Below are 19,736 nucleotides of genomic sequence, written 5' to 3' on the forward strand. Positions count from 1 at the left end.
GCCTGATGCATCTTACAGTATCAGAAAATATTGCAGAAGTGCTCAACCAAAAATTGACAGGGATATGTCAAAGGGGCACAAGAAGCCTACCAGAAAGGCTCTCAGTGGCCAAAGCAAGAAATTAAATAAAGCTGTACTGCATTATAACCCAAGGTAGAAAATAAATATGCATGACTTCATACCAATCTAAATAAATGATGGAATAAATTAATAAGTGAAGGATAAGAGACGAATCTCCCATGCAAAAGAATAATTTATGTAGTTTCTCTCCCCTCAATGACATGGAGCCTAATTCCCCACTCCTTAACAGTAGGCTATGGATAGATTTCCTTCTAGAGCACACTAGGGAAGGGAGGAGGGAAAGTAACCTTACAGCGGAGAAGCTCAAAAAACACTACTTCAGCCAAGTGATAAAGATCAACATCAATAGTCATAGATCATGTTGATGGTAGATGCCTTTTATATGATGTGATGCCAATGGCACTTTCCTTCTGTGATCTTCCCCAAATCCATAACCTCAGTCTAATTATGAGGGGAGAAAATCACATAAAGTCCAAGAGACGGGCATCCTACGATATATTCCTTAAAACACCAGTACTCCTCCAAGCTGTCAAGGTCGTCAACAACAAGGGAAGTCTTGGAAACTGTCACAGCCAAGATGAGCCTAAGGAGACATGACAACCAAATGTAATGTGGTCTCCTGGACAGGATCCCAGAACAGAAAAAGGACATTAGGTAAGAAACAAAAATAACAAGGGAATCTGAATAAGCTATGGACTTCAGTGAATAATAATGGATCAGTATTGGGTCATCAATTGCAACAAATGTGCCATACTAGTGTAAGACATTAAAAACAGGGGAAATAGAATGTGGGGTATATGTGAATTCTCTGTGCTATCTTCACAAAGTTTCTGAACGTCTAAAACTGTTCTATAGAATAAAGCCTCTCAATTAAAAAAATAATTGGCTCTACCGCTCACTAGTTCTAGAACTGTCACTGGGTCGATTCCACTCTGTGCCTCAGTCTTCTCCTCCATAAAGTGGGATTTTTATACTTCATAAAATTGGAGGGCATAGGCTATGAGGACATGTATGCAAAGTTCCTGTTCCAATGCTTGGCATACAGGAGGTACACAAATGTGGCATAATTATTATTACTATTACCATCGTTGTTATCTCAATAAAATAATAATTTAAACTTATTAGCAACCATCTCAACAGAAGGATCTAAAAGTTTCCTTTTACTGATGTGGCGATTTTGAAACACAAGTTACTGGGAGGAAAGCCTCTAAAACTTCACCCCAAGCTCATGCCCTGGGATTGCAATGGATGCAAGATGCATCTGTTACAAAGACCCACCTATCCCAAGGTCACCTGGCAGGAAACAGGCCACCTTCCACAGCCCACACCGAATGTGATAAAGCATCCCAGATCGTGTGATTATTTAAATATGGTTATCCTTGCCCTCATACGCCACACACATAACACACAAAGTGAATCCATGTAAAATTAAATGGTAACATTGTTCAGTTTGTGCTGGAGAGGCGGATGCATTTCCAGAACGTACAACTCAGAATATTCCACGGGTTCTGGAAAGAATGGGAAATAATATACATACACAGTAAACATGAGCATACGGGAAATGTGAAACAGCCACTTTCCACCATAAAAATGTTAACGCATTTTTCTCATTTGCTAGTTAACACCATATGACGACTTGGAACTTTTACCTGGAAACGGTTAACGATAAATTTAATTTATTCACCCAAATCCCACACTCACAAAGAAAACAATATTTCATGACGTGTAACATGACTAGGGGAACTATAATTCATGGCTCAAGGGTCAGAGCTTCAGAATAGATGGGTTTTCTGAGGTGGCTGGGAAAACCTAAGATCCAGCCTCAGCAGTTTGCCCAAGAGTCTGAAATACGCAAAAGAGCTCAAGTCAAGCACATTATAAATGGCAGAGGTATCTGTCACCACAAGCCCACCCCAACAATTACCAGGCTTGGCTGGGCTGCCAGAAACCAAACTATGATTTATTATTCTCTTCAAATTAGTGAAAGCAATGCCATCCATTGTGAATTCCAGAGCTGATGCTCCAAACTGGCCGTGTGAGTAGGTTCCACTTCTGAAGCCACAGTTCTCTGAACCTTAATTCTCAGCCACTAGGGAAGCCTCTGCATTCACCCAAGTTCTTTAGATAACAGTCGTAACCTGCAGTATGGGATATTTCTGCACTCTATTAACTCAAATCCACGTAAAACCCCTCAAGATAAAGCATCCTCAGGAAGCCACGTGGGGTCAAGGATTCTTCCCAACTCCTTCATTTTACAGGTGGAAATATTGAGGTTACAGGGCAAAGCAAGTGGCTCAATCGCCCCCAGAAAGGCAACCCTGTTGGGAGCCAAATCGAGGTCTCCTGAGCATTTAATACATAACTATGTGATACCTATGATAGACATGTATACGTACACTGGAGAAAGGTGGCTTTTTAAAAATCTAAAGATATGTATAGGAGCATGTTAACAATGCCCTTGATGAGCAAAACCTGCACAGCCTTAAGGAGAGGAGGTGTCAGTTATGGGCATGTTACTCCCCACAGGTAAAGCAAGCAAAAAATGGGACACTCGGTGGAGGCAAGCTGGCCGGAAATGGGGTCACAGAGACCCACTAAGGGGAATGCTTAGGGCCTGCGGGCAGAACCCTCCCCCCCACCACCTCAGCCCCACCTGAGCCTGCTCAGTGCTCAGCCCTGGTCCCGGTTTTAACTTCTCACACACTGTCCTTATGCATTTGCATAGCAACCAGTATGGCAATTTTTAATGGAAATAGGACCCCACCACTGTTTTGCTTAAAACCCACTGCTGACTTCCTTCCTCTGATCTGCAGACTACATTCCTGCCCTCTTCTCGCTGTTCATTTCACACAACGCTCTTCCTCACTTGTGAGCTCCAGCCACACCGGTTTCCTTCTGGAACACTGGGGTGTTCTTGGCCCATCGGGGTTCCTCCACATCCTCCAATAGCTGGTCCTTCTGGGCACTGTCTAACCGCCCCGTCCAGCCCTCCTGGCCACCAGCACACCCTCCTGTGATTCTGTCTTCACCACACGCATCTCTCAGAATTTATGTTGCTCGTTTATTGGCATGCTGAGCGCCAGTGCCCCCCAAGCTAGACTGTAAGTTCCATGAGCAGAGAGCCTTCGCTGTCGTGTCCGTCCCCTTATCCTCAAGGCCTAGAAAGTGCCTGGCACATATATACCGTTCGCTGGAAAAACAAGTGCACTATGTTTGAGAGGTATCAAAAATTACTTGAGCCAAAAGAAAAAGCTCGTAAATAGCAAGATCGCAGCTCCAGGTGAGAACTGAGCAGGAGGAAACGCTCTGCCTCCTCGGGCTCAGAGTCTATCAGGGACTTCAGTTCACAGCACAGAGCAGAGAATTAACTCGATGGTGAAGTCTTTATACTGTGCCCACTTACGCTTTCAAATGCCCTGCTGAGTGGCATTGCTCTGATTTCCAAGCCACTCACTCGGTTTCTGTTCAATTTCAGATTCAAGGTTGAGCTTTTAGAGGAGTATTCAAAAGGTGCTTCAGTAACTTCAAATGAGGCGTGTGTGCGTGCGTGTGTGTGTGTGTGTGTGTGTGTGTGGTCCTGGCTTCATTATTAAACGATTGATATGAAAGTGCTCTAAAACTCAAGATTCTAGACATGTGTGCACATACAGCATTTTCAATTGCATCTGATGTTGGGAAGGCAGTTCTATGGCACTCTGGAATCTCTGAGAGCCATCCAGGGGCACACGGACTCTGCTGTCCACAGAGAACACGGGTCAATTAAGGCTCCTTGAAAATGTAGCCCCGTGGCCCTGGAACTCATCTAGACAGAAGGCCCAGCTGCGGGCCCACTGGTCCTTGACAGTTCCCCATGCCCTGTGGTCTAACCGCCACAGCAAGGGGCTTTTACGGAAGAGAGCAATGTAACGAGCTATAAAATGGCACAGAAGCGGGGGAGAAACACGTCCCCACGTGCACACAGCACGGACACCGCAAAGAAAGGCCCAACGGTAGCTGCTGAGCCGTCACCTACTATAACAAGATTGATCTGTAGTGAAATAAAAGATAATGCAATCCAGGGGAAATAACTTCGGTTTCCTCTGAGAAATGTCTGATGTTGTCAACTTGTGAGGCTACTTCCCTCTTCAGCCCGCCACGGTGCACAGCGGCCCAAACAGGCAGGCACTCCTCGGGGCAGCCAGGCCTCATGCACTCACCGCCGGAAGAACACAATGGCAAAGCAGCGTCTCCCGCAGCTGCCCGTGACTCCTCAGGCAGGGCCTGGACGCCCACGGCACGGTCAGGAGGCCAAAGACACCCGGAGTTCCCACCGTGTGTGTAGATGAGGCCTCAGCGACGACACGGTGGTTTCTGTTCATCTGAAGCCACGTAGCTTTCTGGCTGTCTATTTCAAGCACCATGCTTGGCCCCCCGTGTTACAAATTAATGGTACAATTCTGGAACAGAGTTTCAACCACAGGAGACATCGTGTAGTCACGTTTTCGACTATCTCTAAGACACAGAACGCTCTGTCTTGGTCTGATGTGACTGTCACCAACACATTTTTTCAAGTTTATTTATTTTGAGAGAGATCGAGAGAGAGAGAGAGAGACAGCATGAATGGGGGGAGAAGCAGAGAGAGAGGGAGGGGGAGAGAATCCCAAGCAGGCTCCACACTGCCAGCACAGAGCGTGATGCAGGGCTCAAACTCACAGACTGTGAGATTATAACCTGAGCTGAAATCCAGACTCTGATGCTTAACCGACTGAGCCACCCAGATGCCCCATCCAACACCTTTTAACTGTCACATTTTACTGAGCATTAATTTCATTGGCAGAATGGCTGGAAGCAAAGGTAAGGAAGGGGCACCAGCTGGTGGGTTCTTTGCTACCATGTCAGAGAAATGTCCTTCCATATGTAACAGTCCTGTAAGGCCGGAGCCATGTAAATTATTCACAAAAGCAAGTTCAATTCTCTGCATTCGAAATCCTGGTAATATCTTACACAGGAGCTGCCGCCCACCATCACGCAGGGCAACGGGCTGCTAGCAGCTTCCGTCTCTGGAAGATGCTATTAAGTCCCGATAGCCAGTGATTTGCAGATGATTATAACTTTTGCTCTGCATATCATTGCTACTGACAGGCAAATCCCATCAATCAAATGGAATGACTGATTATAAAAGGAGCCAAACTTGACATAGGTAGCCTAATAAGCCATTTTTTATACCAACCATGACAACCGTGAATGCTCACAATCGTTCGAAGAAAAGCCAGTTCTGCTACAAGCCTTTTCTCTCCCACTCTCCGGTGGCCTCAGCCCTCATGATCCAGGAAGACTTCCCAAATTCAAGCGCCTCGTGTCTCAAAAGGAGAAATGCAATTCAGCGTCGGCTGGTGAGTGGATTCAAGCTCAGGCAAAAAAAAAAAAAAAAAAAAAGAAAACCTCTTTTCCTCCCAGAGCGTCACCGTGAACCCCCAATTTGTCAAGGAAGAAGACACACTGCACCGAGGGGCCCCGACAACAGGGCTCCCACTACATCAACAGTCACGGCACCTTTTCAATTTTGCTCATCTCTTAGTCTCTAGCCAAATGGAACTTATTACTTATAGCTTGTTGCGATTTATGAATTATTTATAAAAGTAGGTCTGTGACTCCAGACTCTTAAAAGACAAACACAACAGTCCCCTCATTGTTACCCACAACGGCGCTTCTATCAGAGAGAGCAGGCAGACATTCTCCATAACACACGCTGCATGTTTGGGCTGAAATAATCATTGTGAAAATATCAAGCCTGTAAGATTATTCGGAAGCTATTTATGGGATGCCTAGATGTATTTTTAAACCAGTGTCTTTTATTCCAAGCCAGCCCTGGATTCAAGAAAGACATAGCAAACACGTGCCACAAACGTATTGCCCAGCTTGAGTATAGTTATGCCCTGCCGATCCTACCGGGTGGTTTCAGACTGTGATCTAAAAAAAAGGGCGGGGGGGAAGAGGCGGCTTCCCTTAACGTGTGTCTGGCAGGTACAACAAGGCTGTGCCCACGAGCCTCCCTCTGCACCCCAGAGCACAGGGGCTGTGCATCCTCAGTGAGGACTAAAACACACAACCAGAAGACGCAGTTAGACTTCCCATCTCCAACTCCCCAGAACACATGACCTTGGCTGGCAAAACAGATAAGACACTCTATGCCCTCGCCTGGCTCCATCTCTGTCACAGGCACAGCTGGAGGGGTTTCCAGGGACACCTGGGTTGAAGGTGTCATGCCATGATCTTACCTACACCTCCTCTCAGGACAGGGACACATTTCTTTAGCAAAGAAACCTCCACATGGAGCTGGCGTCTGAAGCCCTGCCCAAGCAGCAGGCGGCCCTGATGCAAGAACCCTGAGGGACAGGGATCTTCCATCTGAACCCCCCAGAGACACCTGCTCCTCACCAGCCCCACGCGTCCCAAGCCTACCCGTTCCCTGACAGAGACCCGGCCATGACTCTCCCCGGTGTTCCTGGCCAAACTGTCCAGCCCCCACCCTACCTCCAAGTATGGTCCGGAAGCAGAAGCCGGACAGCAGAGGCCCAGAGAGGCTGATGGCACTTCAGGCCACCTGAAGCTATCATCCTCAGGTGCCTCCTAAAGCCCCCGTGATGAGTCCACAGAGAATGCGAAGCCCCACAACCCTCTGCCCACAGAGGACACCCTTGTTCCCAAACGATCACAGCCAGTGGCAAAGCAGGCAGGCGACAGTGAACTTACCTTGCTGGAAAATATCTGCCAGGAGGGTGAAAAACCAAGGGAAGAGAGGGGAGAGAGAGAGAGAGAGAGAGAGGAGAAAAAATATTAATAATGATATTGCAAATGACAATGATGATAATCACAGCTAACATACGTTGACTTTGCTGGGCACTCTTTGTACAATATTTCCCTTAACTCAGAGGCAGTGGTTAAGAGCCCGGGCTCTGGAATGAAACTCTTGGATTTAAATCCTGGCTCAACATTTAACTACCTCTGTGGCTTACATTTCCTAAACCACAAATAGACAGGAGTACTGGAAAGATCAAACAAATTACGTCCTCTGTTTTAAGAGCTTACATCAGTGACCAGCACGTAGTAAACATAGAGAATTTGGTGGTTATTATTAAAATTAATATTATTATTTTTCACAACCACCTTTTAGAGTAGGTTGTATTCTCATCCTTATTCAGCAGATTGGGGAAAACGAGACCATGGAAACTCATCCAAGGCCACAGAGGAGGAAACAATCGACTGGGGATTGGACCCAAATGTCTGATTCCAAAACCCAATCTTTTCACCCACTACCAAGTGCTTGCCTGGTTTACAAGTAACACAAAAACAACGCCACACAAGAGAATAAACAGAGGAAGGCTCTACAAGTATACTAAGGTTCCCTATTTAAATCAAAGAGAAAGACATTTGTATGAATTCTCCATATGTAACTCACGACTAATAATGCCACATCTTCCTATTATCCTAGGTCAAAGTCTCTTAAAAGGTGAAAAACTGTGACTTTATTTTTTTTCAACAATTACTTGAGAGGCCATATAGCAAGCACTATGTCTAGTACTGGGAAACATACAGGTAACAAAAAGCATAAACAAACAGTCACTAATATCCCTCTACTGGTAACCACTGGCATGCCTTCTACCTTACATTTGTTTCTTCCTGTTTTTAATCTTCATAGAAATGCACTCACACTGTCTGCCTTTTGCTCCGCAGTGACTGTGGGAATCATCCACGCTCCACACAGCATATCACTCATTCTCACTGCTATATATTATTCCACTGTGTGATTAGTGTGATTATATCCTAAGTTATTTTCCCTTTGTAATGTTGATGGATTGTTTTCAGTGTTTGACAATTAGGAATTGTGATGAATATCTTTGTACATGTCTTTTGGTGAACATTTATGCATACGCCAGGTCCTTTCTGATATCTTTTTAAAAAAAAAATGTTCTAATGTTTGAGAGCGAGCGAGAGAGTGAGCGGGGCGGGGCAGAGAAAGAGGGAGACACAGAATCTGAAGCAGGCTCCAGGCTCTGACCTGTCAGCACTGAGCCCGACACAGGGCTTGAACCCACAAACCACGAGATCATGATCTGAGCCGAAGTCGGACACTCAAACGATTGAGCCACTCAGGCGCCCCTTTTCTGACATCTCATATGTGCATTCAGGCTCATTCTGTTCTCAACATCTCAGATGTGCATTCAGGCTTATTCTGTTCTCAACTGCCTCCCAGTCACCCCAAAAGTTCTCTCATCTGTTCATATTTCTCATTCAGTAACTTAAGGTTGAATACAGTGCTGGTAGGAACACAGCACCACCCAGACATGAGCCCGCTCCTACCCTGCTAATGGGGTGGTAGGCAGGTACAAAACTTCTGGAAGATAGCTTGACGATATGTAAGAAAATGTTAAATATATAGTCCTTGACCTGATAGTACCACTTCCAGGAATTTAATCTAATGAAATAAGTAAAGGTACAAAATGAGTCTATAAGGACGTTTATCACAGCATTGTGTATACAGGCAAAACAGTGATTTTTGCCTATTTATCTACAGGGAATCAAACCAAAAATAATATATCCCACAAAATGGATTATGGTGCAGCCATTGAAAATCTTTATTTAAAGACTTTGATTACTGTTGAATGAAAAAAATCAGCCAGCAACAGGGAACACGTGTCCCGAAACCACTTACGAATGCGTACGCAAGCATGTGCGAGCGTTTATCTCCGTGAAGAAAGACCGTCATGCAAATGTTGGTCTTCGGGTGATGGGATCTGGGGTCACTTTTTGAAATCCTATGTAAGCATTTCTGTACGACTTTAATTTGTAACACTGACCATGCCTTACGTCCATAATCCGAATTTTAAAACTTTATTTTCATACTGGAAACTAAAGAAGAACTGGACCATCAACATCTACATTTGCCGCCAGGAGCTACACATCGGCTCCTACGAGGTCACAGAGAGTGGAGAGCCCATAAAAGGTGCAGATGAGATGCACACCTGAGTGGATTAAACAGACCGCAAGGAGGGGAATACCTGTGGGAACGGTCTTCATTCCGCTGGCGTAGCTGTGACCCTCGCGAAGGGTGTCGTTCATACACAATACACACACTCTCAAGGGCATACGCAGGCTGTGGCACAGCTATGTCAGGTTGCAGGCTCACAGGACCCAGGCAATTGGCTGAAACACCACCCTATCCCTCACGCTCACGAAAGCTAATTGGGATGTAAATGGGCATATCGGTGCCATTCCAGGACAACTTCGACTCTGCCCTAACTTATATACACTATCTATTATTTTCTAACCTCCGTCGTTCATCATTGGTACAAGTTCCGACACGGCAGCGGAAGGACGGCACTCACCCGCCATGCCTCAACATTGTCCGGAGACTGTGAGAAGGACCATGCGCAGCTCCCTAAATATACCCATCACATGCATCTGTTGCCTGGAACACGCAGTCCATACCACCCACCCTCGGACCAGCCTGCACACCTGGAGTGGCTCTCCTCCTCAGCCTTCAAATGTCACAGCCACTGTGAAGCCTCTCAGTGCCTATCCCCACAGAGAGGGAAGTCTCTGTTTCCACCTCTCTGCTCCTAGAGTAAATTGCGCACTTTGCAATTATAGCTCATCTTATAGTTCGTTATTTATATAGACCACAAGCTCCCGAGGACAAGAGTCATGGGTCTTAATCACCTTTGTGGATCCTCAATGACTGGCATGATATGAGCCCACACAGGAGGGAAGGAAAAAGGGCTGGTGTGTCTTAGCACTCATCTGGTCCAACCCCTTAATTTGCAGAGGAGGAAACTGAGTCCCAGAGAAGGAGATATTTCCCAAGGTCACACAAGGCACTAAAGATTCAGCCAGGACTACATGAGATTCATTTAACCTTAATGAAGCACAAAAGCTCATCCCTATTATTAGCAAAGTACAAATTAGAGATTTATCATTCTCCTCTAATGAATGCAGACAAAAATTTCCAACCTTGAAAATATCAGTGAAATAAGATTAGTCTTTTAAACACGGATCCAGTCTCGACATCCGTCCCCGATCCTCAACCTCCTATCCATGGCTTTTGACAGGGAGCACTTCCTTTGAAATTCAGTAGTGATTTGAATCACTGGAAAGTATCAGTGGGCAGGGAGGGAGGAAATTCAGGCAGGGATTTAGTGACCTTATTCCTTCCCGTTTCATTGTATATTTCACGCTTTAGCAGACAAACCTGCATAGAGTACTACTCATATCCTCTATTCCAAGAAACACTCTTGAATTTTGTATAAGCTATTTAAAATTAAAAAAAAAAAAACCTTTTTCAGCTTCATTTACATTTTGCACCTTTTTATTCAAATGTAAATTTTAATAAACACCAGTATAAATATTGCAACAATTTTGCACATGAGTTATCTTGTAATTTACACTCTAAATTTATGTCTTTTGTAGTCTGTGGCATAAATCATTCCGCTCTTAGCATTAGTTAGCTCTTTGCTCTGTATAATAATGGCTTGGGTACCTTCTTTAAAGTTTCACTTGTCTAGACTGAAACAGCCATCCAGGCTCAGGCTCCAATGATTCACGGGCAGAAGAACAGAAAGTAAGTGAGAAGACTGTAAATCCTGTGCTGTTTGGGTACATTTTACCTCCCCCAAATTCTGGACCTCAGAGGGTATTAGCTACAGGAATACTCTTACCACCTTCATGTCCATCACCCCTAATCCCCAAGCCATAGGGACTAGTCACTTATAAAACTCAAAAGGCCCTCACATTTGAGTGACGTATTCTCCTTTTAGTGTAACCAATCACTCAGAATTATCTGGGAGTCAATCACTTACACACTCTGCACTTGAAGTTCCTTGCTGATGAGCTGGAGATATTTTAACACCCACGCCCTGGTGTTGGGCAGGTTCAGTGGGATAATTTACAGACACATTCTCCCGTCAGCTGCCGTTAAGAATCACTCTGAGAGTGAGACTCAGTGCCATCCTTCCTGCTTTCCCAGGAATGGGAAATCACACAAGCACGGGGCTGGGAGTCACCAGCACCCACCCAGCCACAGTCAGGTTGAGCCCAAAGGACACTAGGGACACTTGTGCAGAGGAAATAAACTCCTTCAGACAAAGGTCTGCTCACACTCACCTCCCTCAATCAGTCACAGGAACAAAGAAAGCCTGTTCTCCAGCCCCAGCCCCACCCCCACCCCCGGAGCCATTCTGGTCCTATAGATAGATGAAAGGCCATGTGTAAGATGGCGACTCAGATGTGGGGAGAAGAAAATAAAAAGGAGCTCATATTTGTCTGTCTTAGCTTGATGCCCAGTTTCTTCCGTTAGGAATGAGCATCAAGGGTACTTGTCCCCCTCCCCCACAGTCACTGAGAGAATTCACACCCTAGAGTTCTTTAATGCACTGAGTCCTCCAGAGACAGGGGCCATAAAAAGACTGGATTACTTATTATTATTAATAAGTTATGGCAATTAGACTGGGTGATTCCTAAACGTTGCTGATTAAAAACTTTCTTGAGTGCCTACTCATCCACATGGCTAGTGTTTACCTCTATTAAAAATGATTTAACTACACTCTGGGTGAACCCCTCTCCTGCGCCTGGGTTAATAATTAGCAGTGCACAGAGCCACGCGGGTTAAGTGAGTTGGCTCTCCTTTATTTATCTATTGCTTTATTTTATGAGGAGAACTGGATGGCAGTCTCATTGCCCATTGAGCCTGCTAGGAATAATTTACTATTTCAATCCACAGTCCACGGAGATGGTTAAGAGAAAACTTCACTATTATTACAACATCAGACTCAGCCCACACCCCACGGCACTGAAGATATGCCAAACAGAGAAAGTGTGCCTGACTTCCACGAGACGGGGGGAGGTAAAGTTACCAGTTCTCAAACAATGTAATCATACTACTCTCTCAATTTTGCTTTCTTTTCTAGGTTAAATTATATATGAGGGGAGTTTAGTTTCTTGAAAATGCATGCACTTAACTCCCATTTAAGAAGTCTCACCTGGGGAGATAGCTGTCTTGTGAGTCCTCCTGTGGTTTGAGCTACAGAAAGAAAATTCTCTTTCAAGTACAAGTGCTTTTACAGTAAAGCACTGCAAATTTTACCGGGACCCAACTAACCAGGGGCAAAGGGAGAGACATAGAGAACAGCTGAAATGAACACTGCTTCCTCGAATGGGGTGAGGTACACCATCAACCAAAATCAGCTTCAAGATCAGCTGAGCTCTCCCTTCGCTGGATTTCAAAAACCAGATTTCAAATACATCAATAGGAAGGGCACCTAGAATTCAGTCTCCGTATTTCTATAACACTCTGTGAATGAAGAGAATCCTTTCTTTTCTTTGTTGAAAAGTGGGCCCACCAATGCCTCCTCTCTTGTCGAATACCAGCACTCCAGAGTAGCTGTGCTGGACACTCACAAAACTGAGGTCCAAAAATGGCAGGCGTGCTTCCCAAGGAGAGCTGGGTTAACTCCTTCTCTCCCAAATACAATCCAGTGTCATGTTACCGCATAACCATGGCCACTGGATCCCATGACCTAAGATTGGGCCCTGGCCCCTCGACCAGATGGAAACCAAGGAGGAGACCTCTCACAGACTAAGTTCTCATCTAGAAGACAGGGATGGGAGAGAGAAGCTTCTTCTCTCCCCTGCAGCTATCACGAGGATCAAGCTGGAATAATTTAAGCAAAACAGAGGACACGGACTTTAGCATCAAATAACACTAAGTTCAAATCCTTGCTAGTTCACCATCCTGGCTATCTTGGGCTGGCTATTTAAGCCCTCTCTCCGGGTCTTGGTCTCTTCATTTAGAAAACGGAGATAATAAAACTTTCGTTTAGAAATCAAAGGGACAACCCAGATACATGGAAAACAATTAGCACAGAGTAGCTGGTTTATGGTACACGTTCAATAAGTGAAAGTTAATGTTATTATAATAACAAGCAGTAGAACAGGACAGCAAAGAGCTCAGGTCTCGAAGTCAGAGCTGGTTCCACGTCTGACTGTGCAATCTTGGGAAAATTACTTTAACTTCCCCAAGCCTTGCATTTCTCATCAGCAACACGCAGATGATAACAATAGCTAATTTCTGTGCTACCTCATAAATTGCTATGGAGATTAAATGAGTAATGCATATAAAAATTCACAATAACTGGTACTCAGAAATATTCTATACATTGTAGGATTATTAGTCAACACACATATATTGATTGCTTACCATTTGAAAAGACTTTGTGACTTATATAGGACTGTAAAAGTATCAGAAGAGAAAAAAAAGTCCATTAAAATAAAATGATCGTTTTAACTCCTTCTTGTCATGCAGCTATACGCCATGAAGAAACTCTGGAGCAATTCCCCCCCTAATGAATGAATGATTTTTGATGTTTTATATCAGAGACCGAGATCCAGTAACATCCTGATGATCTAAAGGGTTGTGATTAAAACCCAGAAATTGCAGAAAGCCAGGCCTGGTCTTTCTTTATGGTGCCACTCACCCCTCTGACGTTGCCTAGCTCCTCTGGACCTGTCATTATTTCTCAAGGCCACGATGTAAAGGGCTCATGCAGCCCTGCCCTGGGCTTTCATCTATGCTTGAAGCCATGCTCCATGAGGCCCGGGGTTCCAAGAAGGTAGGGACTGCATGGGGGCAGCGGAATTGAGACCCACTCTGCCAGGGGTCTCAATTGAGACCCACACTGCCAGGGACAGTGGAGTTCTATGAAGAATTTGCCTTAAAAAAAATGGGGGGGGGGGTTGCTGCTTTATTAAATAATTTTTTAAGTTTGAATACAATAAGCCACTTAAGCTCCTTCCTATCCAGGTGCAAGTCTGTGCTCTCCTGGAGCACAGCCAGAGCAAAGACTCCTCCAGAGCTCCTGGCTTGGCCTCAATGGCACCACACAGGAGCTGTGATTAGTTTTCTGCATCTCCAAAGCCAGACAGCTCAGGCAGCCCTGTGGCCACACAGCCCATTTCCATGCTCCCCCGGTTCCCCCCAGGCACACTCAGGCGGCTCAAACTGAACACAGCCCTGTGATTCTTGGTTATTAAGCACTAGCTGCAAGGCCTCACTCCTCAGTCTCCAGCCCTCGATGCCAAAAACTAGCCCATTCTTTCATGCAGGTGGGCCTTTTATCTCTCCCCCTCTTTCTTCTCCGTCTCACTGTGGATGCAGGCTAGGGAAAGTTCTATGGTTTTCCTTGCTCCTGGCCTCTCCTCACCTTGTATCATGTTGGAAACGAAGACCAATACTTAGCCCGTCATTGGCGTACCTCTGAAGGCACATGGCACTCAGTAAACATCTTTTAGTATTTGTGAGTCAGAAAAGAAATTTTTTAAAGCCCCGAAGTAGCTTCCTGCTACATTTTCTAAAGAATGTGCTACCAACATCAATCTTAGGCCGTGTGCCTGTAACACATCACCCTGCACTGACTTGGGGAAGGCAGTGCACTCAATGCAAGCTAGTAAGTCCCTAAGATTTTTATGACATGCTATCCTTAGTATATCTCATTCCTAGCACAGAGGGATAAAGCTCTTAACTACTGAAAGAACATAAAAAAATAGATTTAGGAATAATACTTTTTATGATTGCATTCTGTATACTGTGAAAGTTATGTTCAAATCTGCTAGTACTTTATGGTGCTGATAAAGTAGAACAGTATGGCTTCCCGGGTAACAGTGTATTTTATATCCATTTAAAATGTTTTCTCTTAAATTGAATTACTTTTTGAGTAATTATAATAAGACTAATCTGGGCTTAATGAATTCATGTACAAATACTTTAGACTGCATTATTAAAACCTCTATGATATGAAACTATATTAAACTCAATCCCTCTAGCAACCAATGTTTTTCTTTGAAAAGCATACATGACTTTCTCTGAATTCTTTTAAATCCGCTAACTGAGAAATCATAAGAAGCCACATTAAAAGCTCGAACAACGGAGTTCGATAAATAATATTGTTCGAATTTCCCTAAACTTACATAATTGAGTATTAATTGAGGGGGGGATCACAGAAAGTATTTTTTATTAAGCATCCACATATGCAAAGGGCTGAAGCATCAGTCCACCTTCCAGAAGAAATCAGTTTGGCTCTGATTAGCAATGCTATAAGACCATTATTGCTAAAAAAAAAAAAAAAAAAATGAGCCTGCGGCAATCAAGCCTTATGTTCTAAAAAGTCTCCAAACACAATAGTCTAAATATCTGGATTCTAGTTCACACTCGAGGCAAAACCACTCATCTTCTCTGGGATTCAGTTCCTCCAGCTACAAACCGGTTTGATCTCTGAGGTCCCTTCCAGTTCTACAGCATGATGGTTTTAAGTTTAAAATTACACACATTATATCAAATGGGCTCTTATTGCATACTGCTAATTCGTCATCTTATCCACACTAAATTACATTCACAGAAAAAAAAAAATTCATTCCCTGCAATTCACATACATCCACAAACACATCCATAATACAGCTGGTGGTTTCAAATTTATCCCAAGATATTATCTCGGTAGAGCATTTTTCCCATTACAGATAAATTATAAACCATCTGAAATCTTTAAGGTTCTCATGCCTTCCTGAATCAATTTCTATGGCCCCCACCCAACATAAAAGATGCTCTTTCCAAGCCAACTGGGTAACTTCATCACCCATGCATTCCTCAGGCAGGTCTCCAAGCGCCAGGCTTTAACTGGATTGGTTGCCCAGTTTTCTAAATTCAAACTAGGTATTTATAGATGTCCAACAGGATAAGTCTCTCTCTTTGCCAGGTGATCATTACCAGGATAGACAACTTTAAAGTAAACATAAGACAATGGCCATCATCATTATTCTGATGGGTTGGCACAAATTACTATCAGGAGAGCTCCCAGGAGCCAGAGACAATTAAAGTCTGAGTTCAGAGAAGCCGCCCCCAACATCAAGCATTGCTGATTAGGATGATTTGGGAAGTAAATATGCTTCGGCAAATTGGCCCACGTCTTCAAGGAGGAGGTTCGGCCACGCAATACGCTCTGGCCCAACCTCAGTTTCAGGAGGTACAGGTTCTGGCCTGGCTCTACCATAATTCCTCTTCATAAATGTGGACAAGCCATTTAAGTGCTCTAGATCCCAAAGATGGTTGGACTGGAAAACTCCTGCAGTCCTTTCCGGGTCTACAGTTCTATCTTGAACATTCCTGAAATCCTTCCTAGGGACTCTGCCATGCACCCCCAACCACCTGCACATCTCCCTGGTGTACTAATACATACCTGTCCTTTTCTCTCTCTTCCTCTGCAGCTAAGCTGAAAGCACCATGATGTTCTGTCCATTGAAGTCCCAAAGTCCAAGGCAAAATATCAGAGTGTGGTAGACACATCTTAACGTTAATAATAACTGATATGTTTTCAGAGCCTTCAGTAGATCGCCCACTATTTCAAGTTCTTTACACAGACTGCCTTAATCCTCTCAGTCACTCTAAAAGTTAGCTATCATTATTACTCTCATTTTACATATAAAGAAACAGAGGCTCAGGGAGGTTAGCTAAAGTTACCGAAGGTCACGGGGAAGCAAGTGATCTGGGATTCGACCCAAGCAGTCTGGCTTCACAGCCCAACTCTTAACCACGGTGCTACACTGTGTCTTAATGAATGCCCCCAACTGTCCCTCCACACGAAGGACAACAGTTAAAGTACCTCATTCCCTCAAACACCCCCAGGGAGTTAACTTGAGCCCTATCCATAATACCTTTTCATATCTAAACTCCCCTGTTTCTGGAACCCCAACCACATTTTTTTCTCTGCCTTTATCGTCATATGGATTTTGAGTCCAATTGCAGAAACCACCTAGGTGAACCCTGACTTTTTAAAAACATTACAAATACTCTTTTTTGAAAAAAAAAAATGCAACTATCTCAGTAGGTTTATGGCAACAGCTAAGGTAAGATAAGGACACGGGGACAAGATGCAGACCAGATGAAAAGAGAAGAATTCCAAGAAGAGGTCAAGGGAAGGGAGGACAGTCCAACACAAGGACATACACCTGAGCTACAGAGACTCGTGCACCTAATGCAGCTGTCATCCTTCTAGGATTCGGGAAGAGGAGGAAGTGGGAGGTGGGGGGACAGAGGGAGAGTGGCGGGGGGAGGGGGGGGAGCCAGTGCTGGCAGGACACATATGGGCTCTGGAGTCCCAGTGCCTGAGCTGTGACCCTGGCTCTGCCACCAGCAAAGTTAGCTGCCCTCTTTAAGGCTCCGCATCACCATCCAATACAATGGGAATCACAGAAGCTTTTAGGAGGATTAAGGCACATCCATTCCCTAAAGCCTTTAAAAAAATTTTTTTTAGGGGCACCTGGGTGGCGCAGTCGGTTAAGCGTCCGACTTCAGCCAGGCCACGATCTCGCGGTCCGTGAGTTCGAGCCCCGCGTCGGGCTCTGGGCTGATGGCTCGGAGCCTGGAGCCTGTTTCCGATTCTGTGTCTCCGTCTCTCTCTGCCCCTCCCCCGTTCATGCTCTGTCTCTCTCTGTCCCAAAAATAAATAAAAAACGTTGAAAAAAAAAAATTAAAAAAAAAAAAATTTTTTTTTAATCTTTATTTATTTTTGAGACAGAGAGAGAGAGCATGAGCAGGGGAGGGGCACAGCAAGAGGGAGACACAGAATCCAAAGCAGGTTCCAGGCTCTGAGCTGTCAGCACAGAGCCTGACGCGGGGCTCGAACTCACAAACTGTGAGATCATGACCTGAGCCGAAGTCAGACACTTAACCGACTGAACCACCCAGGCGGCCCTAGCCCCTAGAGCCTTATTAACACAGCACCCGGCACACAGAAGGCACTTAGTAGAAGCAGGGAATAGAGGAATAAAATGTACTCGCTTGGATCTAAAAGCAAAAAGGCTACTCCCCATGGCCACCAGCCCCCTGGCATCGAATGATGCAGCCCAGGGGAACAATAGGAAAAAACATGTCCAGCAAAGGGGCATTCATTCTCTCCTAGTCGTACTCATTCCTGAGGAAGCAGGATCAATGTTTATTATGTGAGCAAACATTAAACCCTAAAGTATTGCCCCACACTCTCTATCACATAAATGCTAGTATTTTGCAGAGGGAGGTGGGAGCGAGTAATTAAATGTGCACCATAGGCACTCCATGAATCTTTCAGAGCGCGGGTCTTTCTTCTGGAAAGCAGTACATTTGTTTGAAGTCACCCACTCACAGGCTCGGTGTAGATAACGTGGCTCCTCTCTCTTCATGGGCCCACGTCCTGGCCGCACACGGAGGGACCTCACACTGGGCTGGGCTCTTCTACAATAGAACTGGGCATTTCCAAGGGGCAGAGGACCCAGAGAGCTGAGGACACCTTTTAAAAAACCTCTGCGGCTGTCAATTTTTATCCTTGTGAAGAAGAGCCGGCGAGCAGTAAATGTTGTTACCACACATCATACCCCACTGAGTAGCTTTTCAAAAGGAGAAGGGGAAGTTCGCTTGGCAGTTTAAGATTCTTTTAAACCTGTACGACATTATTCACTGGCTCAACACAGTCATGAAATGTAAATGTCATTTTCACGAAAGATTTGTGTGGTTGGCTTGCCCTGAAAAAAGGATTCCAACATCTTACAGAGCTTAAGAAATTTTAAGCATGCTTTCTATACACACACACACACACACACACACACACACACAATACATGTATATGTGTGCACACACACATACGCACACACACACATACATATACATACATAGATATGTATATATGCATTTTTTCCAGCATCATGGTTATTATTCTTCAAGTCCAGAATCTGGCTTCTAGTTCTAGCTCTGCCCCTAACTGGTCATGGCTGGTACCTAGTCCCTCTTGGAATGCCTCAGTTTCCTCACCTGTAATTGAGGATAAAGCAGCCTTCATTATGTCATCAAGGAAAACATAAGATAATGGATGCAACTGCACTCAGAAAAAATAAACTTAAATTTTCTGATGCTTTGTTAGTGTTCACTGAAGCTGATACACTATAATGAACAATCAATGGACCTATAGGAAACTAAAGTCCAGATCCTACAGGAAGCTTACAATAAAAGAAGCATCAGACACGCTCAAGGCAAAAGTGTTAAATTCTACAAGAAGAATAAAACAGAACAGTGAAGAAAAGAGATATTTCAAGAACGGGACTTCATGGACCAGATACAAGCTGAGTTGGATGGTGAAGGGCAGTCCTAAACAAAGTCAACCTTTGCGGAGCCTTTATTTCTAAGGACTTAACCTAAATATTTAATATAATACTTCCCGAACTCTGTGAATGAAATATCATCCTCATCCTCTTTTAAACAGTAAGTTAATTTGCCAGAGATCCCACCGGCAATCACAACTGTAGGACACTCCTTCGTCACTACTGCGCTGAAGAACTCCGAAAGGAAGAAATGAGAGAAAAGGAACCAACAGGACAAGTGACTCAGAAAAAACAAAATGGCTCATGAGAAGTCAGAGAAGACCTAAAGAAGTAGAGATACATGCTGTATTCATACACTGGAAGGCTCAGTAATGTCAAGATATTGGTTCTCCCCAAATTGATCTATAGATCCAACAGGATCCCAATAGTAATTCCACCAGACTTTTTGTAGGAAATGATTAGCCAATTCTAAAATTTATAAGAAACACTGGTACCTAGGATAGGCA

The 19,736-nt window shown here is 44.4% G+C and overlaps 1 protein-coding gene across 2 annotated transcripts in view; it reads right to left on the reverse strand.

Moving 5' to 3' along the window:
* The window catches only part of GFRA1 (GDNF family receptor alpha 1), a 208,858-nt gene that overhangs the window by 141,154 nt on the left and 47,968 nt on the right, over positions 1-19,736 (reverse strand). The window contains exon 4 of one of the 2 annotated variants that reach the window (XM_049645845.1): positions 6,814-6,828. The exons of the other annotated variant lie outside the window; for it this stretch is intronic. Within the exon in view, the coding sequence (XP_049501802.1) occupies positions 6,814-6,828 (15 nt within the window). The remainder of the gene's footprint in view (positions 1-6,813; positions 6,829-19,736) is intronic. 2 annotated transcript variants of the gene reach the window in all.

This window comes from Panthera uncia, chromosome D2, assembly GCF_023721935.1.
Source record: "Panthera uncia isolate 11264 chromosome D2, Puncia_PCG_1.0, whole genome shotgun sequence".
NCBI classification, from domain to species: domain Eukaryota; kingdom Metazoa; phylum Chordata; class Mammalia; order Carnivora; family Felidae; genus Panthera; species Panthera uncia.